The sequence below is a fragment of the Archocentrus centrarchus genome, chromosome 7, assembly GCF_007364275.1.
Source record: "Archocentrus centrarchus isolate MPI-CPG fArcCen1 chromosome 7, fArcCen1, whole genome shotgun sequence".
In the NCBI taxonomy this organism is placed as follows: domain Eukaryota; kingdom Metazoa; phylum Chordata; class Actinopteri; order Cichliformes; family Cichlidae; genus Archocentrus; species Archocentrus centrarchus.
Window position 1 is genome coordinate 25,077,936 of NC_044352.1, and position 13,844 is coordinate 25,091,779.

Here is a 13,844-nt window from a genome sequence, read left to right on the forward strand (position 1 = left end):
TTTTTAGAAAACACAGACTGACTTCAACTGCTATTTTTACTATAAAATTTTCTCTATGCCTGCTCGTTTTGTGAAAGTTTCCTACCCAAAAAAGCTAATCCAGAATGAGATGAAATGGATTATTTACTGTGGTAGCCATTTTTATCAGTGACACAAAGTACACTTCCAGTACCTGGCTACCATCCAGTGCTGATTTTACTTTCACCCTTTGTACCTGGGAAGTTTTCTGCTTTCCTCTCAGCTGTTACAGACATGCTCTGTCTGACATTACGACAAAGATTACGGGTGAGTACATTTTGTTTCATTCAGCATAGATCGTTTTTAAATTACATGCACTTCTGTCTGCTGTAGAAGACCTTTTCACTGCATGTAAGAATAGTTGTAAATAAATCACTTATCACTGTAAGTAGGCCAGCTTGTCACTGAAAGTCACTCCAACCCTGATAAAAATGTCTGGTTTGAAGATTTTTTCCTTTGTATTTTTGAATCCAAAAAAGAAACATACACTACTGCCCCAGTTTATGTTTTTTTGTTGAAAGAAAGTTGACTGCACAGTCTGCGCTTCATGCAAGACTTATTACACTCAAGGCTTAGAAAACACAGTGAATACAAAAGATGAAAGGAGACTTACTTCAACACATGTTTATGCTTGAACAGTAATCTGTCTATTAGGCCAAAGTAACACATAGTTGCATAACTATCACGCAGGCACAAGCTGGTTTCAACTAACAAGACCCTCATAACTGAGCCCCTGCATGTCTGACCAGCCTACATGGACACATTTTTCAAGGTTTTCCATAACTGCGCCACTGAATAACACATTTGTTTTTTCTTTTATTTAATGGATTGTTTAGAACATCAAAAGGCTCATTATTCTAACTCCCTTGTTTACAAACCCCTACTGCAAAGTATTATCATTTTGAGTGATGAAAGTGTTTTTGCAGACGCTTACTCTTCATAAGGGTTTCAAAAGACACCAAAGGAGGAATAAACAGCAACAAAAACAAGACCCCCCCACACCCCACCCCAGTAACCTTTTTTCACACTGCAGACAATTTAAAGCACAATGGAGAGTTGCATCATACCCTACGAGTTTTTTTTTAATTCACTACTCTGAGAAGTTAAGAACAACAGGTTGCAAGAAATACACCATGTTCTCCCCGGGGTACTTACTAGTGAACAGCTTTACAATCATTAAAGTTTACATTTATCCACTGACTGAAATTATTCCTGTGTGTTCCTTCACCAACTCCTGTGCTGCAGCCCCTTTTCCTCAGTGGTTCAGCATGTTTGGGCAGGCAGAGGCAGATAACTGCAGAATCGTGCAGAAGACGCCTCAGCAGCACCGACAGGTGGACAGGGCAGGAGAGCTTGGCTCAGGATGATCCAGAGATATGGAGTCTCCTGCAGCAGGAGAAGGACAGACAGTGTCGGGGACTGGAGCTCATCGCATCAGAGGTTAGACCCATTTAGATGAAAGAGAAGGAAATGTGATCCAAGTGTCATAGGAGATTAAATAAATGAAAACAAAAACATGAAAGGCTCCATTACACTTTCTACACACAAAGTGTTAAATCTTCAGTAAATCTTGAGTGGAAAAACAACATGTTATATGTGTGATTTTCCTCAGCAGGCTGCTGAGGACAGTCAAAAGTGGCTGTTTAAATGTTTGCTCTGTGTCTTGCGTCACACATAATCTCTGTGCAAAATTAATTCTGGAAAGGGAGGTGTGTTTGACACAAACTGTGCTGTTCATTGTTAAATTACAGTAAAATACAGGCAACTAAAATTGCCAGCATTAAACTGTTATCTCTAAGTGTACCTACTGTAATCTTTAATGACAGTTTCAAGAACAAATCTTATGGAAATGTGCTGTTGGCTGTGCAAGCTTTACAGTATAATATTGCCAGCTATTTGGCTGCAATTATACTGCTATTTTTGTTTTCCTATTCCATAAAAGTATACTGTAAATTATAAGTGCATGCTCTCTGGCCCATTTACCCCGATATCAGATTTGTTGTTATTCCACTCCTTGGAAAACACAGTTTATGGGAATCCTGGCATGCTAAAAAAAAAAAAAGTCAAAACACTGGATATTCAAAACTCCAAGAAAATGAGCACTGCCTGGATGTGATTGATCACTGGTCTTGGTCATGGTGGCTCACTGATTAACCGCATCACACATACACAACAATCAAAGTCTACATTATTGATATGAACATACATACTGATGATTTTGTTTCCCTCATAGGCCCCGGCATTTACAGAGTTCAAAGAACACTGCATTAATATACAAATTTACTGTATTTTTAGAGCAATTTGTTACAGTGTGCAGTATTTACAAAATAAGAATCTCAGGTGGGCTTCCTGTTTTCCTCCTGCTTGTTTGTTCCATAGATTATGTTACAGCAGGCCAGTCAAAAAGAAACACCAGCCTCATCAGTCTCTAAGTGCACATTCAACACTAAGAGCTTATTTTTTTGGCCAGCCACAGCAGAAATTTGTTTTGCACCACAAATTTTGTGCAAGGGCTGCACACCCCACAGACTTTACAGTATAATACTCCACTGAGTTTAGTCTGAACAATGTTTTGTTCTTCAGTGGAGGACATTTGTCAGCAGTGAAATCTCAGATTTGTAGTTTCCAGAATTGAACTGTTTTCTTCAGTGCTCACTGAGATTTCCAATGCACCCCACCAACTCCTTTCAAGTCAGTGATTTTATCTAAGTGGAAGCTGTGGGAAAAGATGGGAGTTTTCATGCTTTTATTCTCCACCAATTATGCATCCACAGCGCTATCACGCACAATGACATCTGAAAGATTTTCATCTTCTTATACATGTGCTATCAGTCATTTGCCGCTGCAAGCTGACTCCCAGAGGAGAGACCCTGCTTTTTTTTTTTTTTTATCTTCAGGAACATAGTCAAATGATCCCATTAGGTTCCCCCACTGATTTCTTCCATTGATCCCTACATTTTAAGCTTAGACAGAGAAGGAGGGATAATCATGTATATGTGTGTGTTTGTGTGTGTCAAGATAGTATTTTAAAATGTCATGGAAAGAGATTTATGTCACTTGGGGGACTAGTTTTAAACCCCAGTGGAATGATTGAGGGATCCCTGAACAGTGACAGGTTTAGTATAATAACAACCCAGAGGGGGCGGCTGAGGAGGACAGAGAAGGAGAAAGCGAAAGACAGTGAGAGAAGATAAGCTGAACTGTGAGTGGGAGAAAAAAAAACTGAGACAGGGAAAAAAATTCATTTGCATTCATTTCATTTCCATAGCTCGATCTCTTTTCTGACATTTGACACAGTGCTGAACTTTATAGGGATTCAGTGCTAGTTAGATTCTTCTATATTCAGCCCTTAATATGACTACAGTACCTCTAATGCACTCAGATTTTTTTATGGAATCAAATATAGCTCATTTGTAGCTTACACAAGAGGCCTTTGAAAGCATTTGGTGCATTTTTGTTGTAATGAATATTTGCAAGTATTTGCTTGATGAACTAAATGCATCCCAGATCACTTCAGACTGTGTAACACTGGCTGGACCTTGCCGACAAAGGGCAGGGATGTTCAGTCACCATAGGTAAGATAGAAATATACAGTGTGGATCTTGACACTGTTTGTTTGTCCTGCCAGAACTTCTGCAGTCGTGCAGCTCTAGAGGCACAGGGCTCCTGTCTGAACAACAAATACTCTGAGGGATACCCAGGGCAAAGGTAATAAAGATGATGCACTTCCAAAAATATATTGATTTAATCATTAAAACTATTTTCAGAAGCCAGTGCATGAAGTTTCATGAAGTTTCATTTTAAGGAAAATAGGCTTGAAACAAGAAGGTTTCCAATTTTACTTCCAATATAATTCCACAATATGCAATTCTGTACCGTTCACATGACATATATTCCAGTACAACCCAGTTTGAAACAGTATAAAATGATCCTAAACTAAAACAATATGATACGATACAATATAAAGGGTACTGTAAGATTCAGTTCAAATAATGTGTTACAAAGGTATACAATTCTGATGCAATATAATAAAATATAATATGATATGCATGTTGTACAATCATATGATTCTATGAACTCTAAGTACAGTAGCTAAGTAGCTTTTTTGTCTTTGTCAGATACTATGGAGGTGCAGAGATTGTAGACCAGATTGAGCTATTGTGTCAGAAGCGTGCGCTCTCAGTCTTTGGTCTGGATCCCAGTCTGTGGGGCGTTAATGTTCAGCCATACTCTGGATCCCCTGCTAACTTTGCAGCCTACACCTCTGTACTGCAGCCTCATGACCGCATCATGGGCCTGGATCTGCCTGACGGGGGACAGTGAGTGCATATTTTACAGTTTGTTCATGGTAGAGAGGCTCAAACAGAGGACTTTTTCATTTCTTTGCCATCGCTTATGTGTAACAGCTTGTCAAAATGTAAAAAGAGCAACACTGTAATTTTATCTAAAATCCTAAAAATGTTACAAAGAAGATAGATATCGGGTTCTAAATCTGGGAGAGGTGAAAGGTGAGTGGTTTCTAATAATGGGATATTAACAGTATATACCATTCAAACTTCTTTTAAATGGTATCAGTCTTGTTAAGATCTCACTATATGAGAAGAAAAAAAGAATGAAAAAAAAAAAAAACCCAAAATGACTTTTTTTTTTTTTTAATTCTTGTAAAAATGCTGTTTTAGGGCTTAATATGCATTAACGTGAAGGGCAAGATATCAGTATCATGAGACTGTTCTCTTTTAAATGAACTTTAACATACACAATATTTCATATATTTAGCATAAAACAACACAAAATGGAATAATACTGACAACATGAGGTCACACTACACTACAAAACAGCAGGGGGGGGGGGTGTCTCTCCTAAAGACAACAACATAGTAGCACATTATATGGAAGTTCTTGTTCACATAAATTCACATGCAGGCTGCAGGAACTACAAATGCATTCATATAAACATGCTGGTCATATAGAAAATAAACTCAGATAGGTCAGAACAAGCACCTGCTCATCTTCTGCAGATGAACAGTCTGAATTAATCTCATTTATAAATCTATTGTTTCATTCACATTTCAGCCTTACCCATGGCTACATGTCAGACAACAAGAGAGTCTCAGCCACCTCCATTTACTTTGAATCGATGCCTTACAAGCTGGATGTAAGTAGTCTGCAAATAGAATTAAGGGTGTAAAGAAATGATCCAGCTAAAGAGATACATATGAGAGTGTAAGCATTTCTTTCTCTCCCCTGCTCCTGCATTTTCCCAGCCCCAAACAGGTCTGATAGATTATGACCAGCTGGAGAAGACTGCCCGCCTTTTCAGACCCAGACTTATCATAGCAGGAACCAGCGCCTACCCCCGTCTCATTGACTACTCCCGCATGAAGAAGGTGCCTCATTTAATAATAAATACAAAAAAGTGTACCAGAAACATTGTAAGAGCTGTAACCTTTACCACAAACCAGATTACTGAGTTTCTGAAGCATGAATAGCTAATTGGAAACTAGAAGACACTGAGAAAGTAGTTTGTACAATTAAACAGGATTTGAGGATTAATGTTGATCTGTGTGTTTCAGTTGTGTGTGGAGCTGAATGCCTACCTGTTGGCAGACATGGCTCATATTAGTGGCCTGGTGGCCACAGGAGCTGTTCCCTCTCCTTTTCAGCATGCTGACCTCGTGACCTCCACCACCCATAAGTCACTGCGTGGAGCAAGGTTAGGGCCTGAACAATAACACAAATTAACCATTAGGTGATCACAGAAGTGTGTTGATAGTGGCCAACTCAGGCAAGCACTTGATGAGATGAAAAACAGCTTTCATTGTCACTGTGAATGCAACATGATGTGAAATTGTGTAATTCAACACATTTACAGCTAAGCGTATTTGGTGTCCTTTCTCCACTCTGCAGGGCTGGTCTGATCTTCTACAGGAAAGGTGTGAGGTCTGTGGATAAGAAAGGCAAAGAGGTCCTCTATGACCTCCAGGACAGGGTGAACTTTGCTGTGTTCCCATCACTTCAGGGAGGACCTCACAACCATGCCATTGCCGGGGTGGCTGTCGCCCTCAAACAGGTCAGGACATGTGTTTTAATTTTTAATATTCAGCAATATCCCACAAATGTAGTTAGGAGAGAAAATCCTCAGACAGAACAGCAGTGTAAGTTCAGTAGGTCCGGATATAATTTCTGTTTCTGCAGGCTTCCACTCCCATGTTCAACAGATACATCCATCAAGTGCTGCTGAACGCCAAAGCTATGGCCGATGCTTTGCTTAAGAAAGGCTATACCCTGGTGTCAGGTACCGAGTGGCTCTTTGATGTTGAAATAGTATATTTTTGCATTAAAAAACATAATTTCACACAAATTAAAATAAATGTAAAATATTTTTTGCATTCTTTCCCTGACTATGAAATTAGATTCAGCATCTAAACTAGGTGTGCATTTCTATCTCTCAACTACCTGATGCAATTGCTTTTGGATCACTTTGCATTTGTTTCAGCCTAATTTGCATTCTGTTTTTATAACTTTGGAAAAGTTCACTTAAGCTTCACTTGACAGTTCAGTGGAAAAAGCCAATCAGAGATTTTAAGATAGCAGCTATATCTCCATGAAGGCTTGAAGGGAATTTCTTCATCAGAAACATTTCCTCAAATACAAATTCTATAGATCTCCTCCTCCTCTCAGGTGGAACAGACAACCACCTGGTATTGGTTGACCTTCGACCTCGTGGGATGGATGGTGCTCGAGCTGAAAGGGTCCTAGAGCTGGTGTCAGTCACAGCCAACAAGAACACCTGTCCTGGAGATAAGAGTGCCCTCATTCCAGGAGGACTTCGACTTGGTACTCCTTTTAATAGATGTACAGGTTTTGCAGAAAGTGTTGTAAAATTTAGTAATCTAGGAAAGAGTTGCAGGAATGGAGCTTGTTTGGACAGAATCTGTCAGCCAGTTTTTCTGCCCATATGGTGCTGAACCCTTTCTTCTCACTTGGAGTGCCTGCCTCTGTGATGTGTCTGTGTTTCCTGCTGCCTGTCTCTGTATTTCTTATCGCTGGACTGTCATTCAGTCTGTCAGCATGTCTCTCAAACCAGCCTCCTCTTTATCGCCTGTATTAACAACAATCAAACCGGTGTTTGTTTGTTTTTTAATTAATCTGACCATCATTTTTTCTGTCGCTTTCTTGCAGGAGCTCCAGCTCTGACCTCTCGACAGTTTAAGGAGGCAGACTTTCAAAGAGTAGTGGACTTTATTGATGAAGGGATTCAGATTGCACTGGACGTGAAGAAGAAGACCGGTGAGAAAGTTTCTCTCTTTTGTCAAACCTGTGATTCACAGAGTGAGAGCGGTGGTGTTTGGGGGGTTTTGTGTACAGTAGCTTCACCACTGTGACATGTTGTTTGCTTACAGAGACTACTGATGCTTGATTAACCCTTGATTGTGTGTTCAGCAGTCATTATTTTGCTGTGCATAATTTATTAGCTGTGAGGAGGGTTCAGAAAAGAAGTTTCTTTTTGTTTGTTTTTTGTTCTTTTTTTGCTTCTGTGTCTCCAAACAGGAAACCTGGCTAGCTTCAAGTCCTTCTTGCAGGAAGACCCAGAGACAGTGTCACGCATCGCAGAGCTCCACCAGCGGGTGGAGCTATTCGCCAGGCCCTTCCCCATGCCAGGATTCACTGACCATTAGAAAAAAACACTGAGAGAAAAGCTGTAATGTGAAGTAACAGTCCTCGGTAGTGGGGGTTCATAATGTTGCTTTGGTAGGAAACATTACTTCAGGATGCTGCCAGTTACGATTTAATCCCAGTACAGCAACACTAGTTATGTTGGTACAGCGTCACATTTATATGTCAATGAGAAGCATTATAAATGCCAGCTGATCTGAAAAAATGTCTGATAACTGCTCTAAAAATAAATAATAAAAGTCACAACTCACTAAAAAATGACACCTAGCAACAATAATTCAATTTATAACACTGCATTGCTCACTTATTCTAGCTGTGACTGTGTTATTATGGTGACACTTCAAATTCCCACTTTTAGCATTCATAAGCAGCATGTAAACATTCATTAACAAAATATAACAGTAGCTATACACGATAATGTAAAAATACAGACATTTAAAATGTTGTCATTATTATTATTGAACCCTTGATTTAATGAGGTAGTCTCATTGAGATCGAGATCTCTTTTTCAAGAGAGACCTGTGTACAAAAAATACACACACAAAAAAAACCGAGACAAACAGCTGCATAATAAAAGGACACATTACACACTATAGACACTGTAAGAAAAACAAGTGCAAGACTGCAGATAGACAAACACAACCCATTAAAATGTTCCAGTGAAATCAGAGGATGCAGCTTTATAGCTTTTTGTATTTCATTCTATTTATAGGCAGCAAAATATTTAAATCCAGTTTTTCCAAGTTCAGTGTGAACAAGAAGTACAGCTAGTGTTTAAATATCCTGCATCCTAACATAGGTGAAGGTATGTGTTTTGACAGATAATTTACTAGTAAACAGTATACGTATGGTTGCATACAGCTATGTTATAGAGTGGATTAAATAAACACTACAATATACAACTCATAGTGCTAAATAAGTAAATTTAAAGCGAAGTGTTCTCTAAACGTCTTGAGGCTCCTTATAGCAAGTGACTGATAATAATGGGATACTATTCACTTTTTAGCAGTGTAACCAATTTAGCTGAACAACTTATTACACATCGACTCATAAAATGAACTTTCAGCCTTCTCAGCATCTAAACTGATTTGATTTGTTATTGGTTTGTAATGATTAGGTTGGTAGTAGTGATTATTTTCATAAAAATGGTATTCAATAGGAATTTAGAGTTTAAATGTTACACAGCAATGGATGTTAACTGCGAGTCAACATCACTTTCTGGAATTTGTTTTCACCTTCTTGACAGGGCCAAAGCCAAGAAGGACCCTGTTTTCAGGTATTTTTGGCATTTGGTTGCTAGGTCTGCTTAAGAGCTCTTACTGACATCGGGCTTTGTCCCGCACACTGGGAAACTCACAGCAGCTGTGGTTCAGTTTACACCCACAAATCCACAAACACGAAAAGAAAACAGTAAAGTAGCACAGGCATTTCAAAACAAGCTTTAGATTTTTTTTTCTGTGTGTGTGTAGCTTGTGTAGTTTGACTTCAACAGAAATGATTTCTGAGGAATGTATAATATATTAAATAAATCTTTTAAACTGCAATAAAATGATCCTGAATGTTCCAATGTTTTTTGTTGTTGTTGTGTTTTTTTTCCTCACCTGCTGCTATTTTGTATTTCACTGAGCAGTGGATGATTTATGTGTATTATCCCAAGAGGGAGGAGCGTCTTCAGTTTCTATAAACACTGATCCATGTTAAGCTGCTGGAATTTCCTCTGCTCATGTCCTCTCACTGTTTACTTCTGGGAATAGTCAAGAAAAAGAAAATAAAAGCTGGTCCCCAAACTTTGTCAGAGCTTCACGCTTAAAAAAACAACTTTGGACTATTTCATTTGTTTTCATTATACTTCAGATATGGATGGATGGATGGATGGATGGATGGATGGATGGATGGATGGATTATTCAGTTTGACTGCCTTTCTCAGTTGGACGCTGATATTGTTTTCTATGGAAGAATGTCTTTCATGACATGATGATTGAAACCACATGTTCCCCTCTCTGAAGAACTGTTAACTGGACCTATCATGCTTTTTAGGGCCATAATTCTTTGAACAAACACAGTATTTTTTTGTATTTTTACAAAAAATGTTACTTTTTTGTTTAATTTTAGATATAAGTTTGAAATTAAGATATAATAATTGTTTTTAATACTTAAACAAAAATCTTTTGCAGTCAATGACTGCCTGAACTTTAGAGCCCATGGACTTCACCAGATGCTGTGTTTCCTCCCTTGACATACTCTGCCAGGTCTTTACTGCAGCCACCTTCAGTTGCTGCTTGTTTGTGGGTTTCTCCACATTCAGTTTTGTCCTCAGTAACTAAAAAGCATGCTTTATTGGGTTGGGATTAGGTGACTGACTTGGCCATTGAAGAATATCTCATTTCTGTGTCTTGGGATGCTTTTGCTGTATGCTTTGGGTCATCACCCATTTCCTCTGTAAAACACTGTGTTATCAGTTTTGCAGCCTTTGCTTGAATCTCAGCAGAGTATAGCCCTGTGCACTTCACAATTCATCCTGCTACTTCTATCAGAGGTCACATCATCAATAGACACTAGTGACCCCATTCCACTGGCAGTCATATATGCCAGTGGAATATATACAGTTTAACCTGCTTGGGAGAGGGTTACTGGGTTCCCACCCAGGAGCCAGGTCTGGGGACGGTACTCGAGGGAGTGTGCCTGGTGGCCAGGCTTTGGCCTGTGGAGTACAGCCCAAAGAGGAGACATGGGCCCAGCCAGGCGCAGTGTTTGTTGCGCAGCAGCAATGGCCCTGGCATGAGGCCCTGGCAGACCGATCCCTGGCTGTTGAGGCTGGCCACTGGAACAGGGAATGTCACCTGTCTGGTGGGGACGGAGCCTGATCTAGGCATTGAGGTTTAGAGATACCGACAGTGCACAGCTTGGGTTCTGAAACCAGTCTCCTGGAGAGGGGCTGGACTCTGTTCCAGTCAGGAGTTGCCCTTGATAAGAGGCAGCAGGCCGGGGTGGGTACTCTGCTGTTGGACTTCTGTGCAAACCACAGTTTGTCCATAACAAATACCATGTTTGAACACAAGGATGTCCGTAAGTGCACATGGCACCAGGACACCCTAGGTTGCAGGTTGATGGTCGATTTTGTAATTGTATCATCAGATCTATGGCCATATGTTCTGGACACTTGGATGAAGAGAGGAGGTGAGCTGTCAACTGATCACCACCTAGTGGTGAATTAGATCAGGTAGCAGATGAGGATGCTGGACAGACCTGACACACCAAAACCTATAGTGAGGGTGAGCTGAGAACACTTGGCAGAGGCCCCAGTCCACAAGATCTTCAACTCCCACCTCCAGCAGAACTTTGACAGCATTCCGAAGGAGGTTGAGGCCACTGAGTTCAAATAGACCATGTTCCACACTTTCATCACTGAAGCCTCCCCACAGAGCTGTGGTTGCAACGTGGTTGGTGCCTGTCGTAGTGGTAATTCCCAAACCAGGTGGTGGACACCAGAGGAAAAGGGAGCTATCAAACTGAAGAAGGAGTCCTATTGGGCTTGGTTAGCCTGTGGAACATTGGCGGTGTCTGATGGAAGAAGAACGTGGCTTGAATGTGGGAGGAGTCCGGTGAGGCCATGGAAAAATACTTTCAGACTGCCTCAATGCAATTCTGGCAAACCGTCAGGCGACTCAGGAGGGGAAAGTGGTGCTATAATCGCAGAGTGTATAGTGCAGGTGAGGGATTGCTTACTTCAGTTGAGGATATAGTTGGGAAGTGGCAGGAATACTTAGAGGACCTCCTTAATCCCACTGACACATCTTCTGTAGAAAAAGCAGAGTCTGGGGACAAGGGACCTCACCCATCAGTGGGGGTGAGGTCACTGAGATAGTTAAACAGCTCCTTCGTGGCAGGGCCCCTGGGGTAGATAAGATTTGCCCTGAGTTCCTCAAGGCTCTGGATGTTGTAGGGCTGTCTTGGTTGATATGGTGGGTGGTTCCCATCTTTGAGAAGGGGGACCAGAGGGTTTAACCCAAGTAAATGCAGTTTTTATATGATGATTTTAATTTATTAAGGTAAAAAAGCCATCCAAACCTACCTGGCCCTTTGTGACAAAGTAACTGTCCTCTAAACGTAATAACTGGTTGTGCCACCTTTGGCAGCAAGAACTGCAATTAAACATTTGTGATAACAGGCAATGAGTCTTTCACATCACTGTGGAGGAATTTTGGCCCACTCTTCTTTGCAGAAATTATTTAATTCAGTTTGTTTATTTGTTTGTTTGTTTGTTTTGCTTTGTATTTTGAAGCTATTCAGAGGTGGACTTACTGGTATGTTTTGGATTATTGTCCTGCTGCCTAACCAAAGTGTGCTTGAGGTTCAGGGCACAAACTGATGGTGACATCCTCCTTCAGGGTTTTCTGGTAGAGAGCAGAATTGATGGTTCCATAAATAACAGTAAGTCATCCTGAAGCAGCAAAGCAGCCCCAGACCATCACACTACCATGACCATGCTTGACTGTTGGTATGATGTTCTTTTTGTGAAATGCTGTTTTAGTTTTACAGCAGATGTAACGGGACTCAAACTTTCTAAAAAGTTAAACTTTTGTCTCGTCAGTCCACAGAATATTTTCCCAGAAGTCTTTGTGATCATCTAGATGTTTTTTTGGCATCCGTGAGACAAGACTTTGTGTTCATTTAGGTCAGCAGTGGTTTTGCCCAGAATCTTTCTTATTGTTGAATCTTAACTGAGACAAGTGAGGCCTGCAGTTCTTAAGATGTTGTTCTGGGTTCTTTAGTGACCCTCTGGGTGAATCATTGATGTGCTCTTGGAGTAAATTTGGCAGGCTGGCTGCTCCCAGAAAGGTTCATCTCTGTACCAAGTTTTCTCCATTTGTGGATAATGGCTGTCACTGTGGTTCACTGGAGTCCCAAAGCCTTAGAAAGGACATCTATCAGTCTGGAGAATGATAAATGTCAATTACTTTGTTTCTCCGCTGTTTCTTTAGATTGTGGCATGATTTGTTGCTTTTTGAGATCTTTTAGCATACTTCACTTTGTCAGACACGTAAGTGATTTCTTGATTCAGGTGGTCTGGCAGTAATCAGGGTGTGGCTCCTGAAAGGGGGCAAATACTTTTTCACAGCATTCTAAGTCTAATATTAGTAGTTGAAGCAATAAACTCATCCGGATATTATTTATTGAGGGTATCAATCACGGGAGCAGTAAGGTAATTTTCCCTATTGACTTCTACACAACCGGAATTCTTTTTGAAGCGAGATGAGTCTCCCCCTGCTGGCCATCAGAAAGAATACAGGTCGACTTTATAGACGCTACAACCAGCTTTTTTTTTTTTTTTTTTACAGATGATCTGTGTACATAAACACCTGCCAAAATACCCAAAACTAGTAGTACCTTCTATTTTTTATGTTTCTCCAGGACCATGTTTACTATGGTGACACACAGATTCACAGGGTCGAGGCCACATTGTCACAGTTGCTAACTGAATTGTTTGTCTTCTCCACATTACATAATTCTAGTAAACACTGACACTTTATAATATACTTGAGAAGATGTGAGCATTATGTAACACCAGAATCCTTAACTGTCCTTACTAAAACTTCAGACCTTACATTTCTGTTTATTTAAAAGCTTCCTCTCCCACTGTTTCTCTGTAGTTACATCTTTACCCCCACAGACACATAAAAAGAGCTTGCCGCCTATTTCTGTCTCTCTGGGCTGAGAGGTTATTTCATTTGCGATGTTTATTTATTATTAAGAGAGGATTTCCTCTGTGACACAAAGTGCTTTAATAAAGCAGCACTAAATGAGCATCAAACACGAGGGTCTGTCGCTGCCAATTGGAGCATTAAATATTTAATTTACAGACAAACTGAATGGACTTTTGTTTTGAGTCTTTGTGTCTTCCAGTGTTTTGGGTGAAGCTTATTGCTTCAGTTTCTGCCAGAGGAATGTGTGCCCTCCATAGAGACCAGGCAGCTGATTCCCAGGTTAAAGGTCAGGGATGTTCTCAGCTCTGTCGTCAGAAAAGACACACAAACAAACCCGAGGAGATGCAGACACATGCACATACAAAGCATCACAACACAAAAATAACAACTCATCCGCCTCATCTCTGTGCCTCTTTCTCATGACCTGACAGCTCCTGTGGGTTTG

General features: G+C 40.4%; 1 protein-coding gene across 1 annotated transcript; it reads left to right on the forward strand.

The window, feature by feature from the left end:
- The first annotated feature begins 126 nt into the window (after positions 1-126).
- Positions 127-9,261, forward strand: LOC115783462 (serine hydroxymethyltransferase, mitochondrial-like). Its single transcript, XM_030734294.1, has 12 exons — positions 127-285; positions 1,264-1,458; positions 3,647-3,726; positions 4,137-4,337; positions 5,091-5,172; positions 5,282-5,404; positions 5,591-5,730; positions 5,925-6,087; positions 6,213-6,312; positions 6,699-6,854; positions 7,200-7,307; positions 7,569-9,261. Exons 1-12 carry the CDS (start codon positions 253-255, stop codon positions 7,694-7,696), a joined length of 1,509 nt encoding a protein of 502 aa, XP_030590154.1. The 5' UTR covers positions 127-252; the 3' UTR covers positions 7,697-9,261.
- Positions 9,262-13,844: the final 4,583 nt, after the last annotated feature.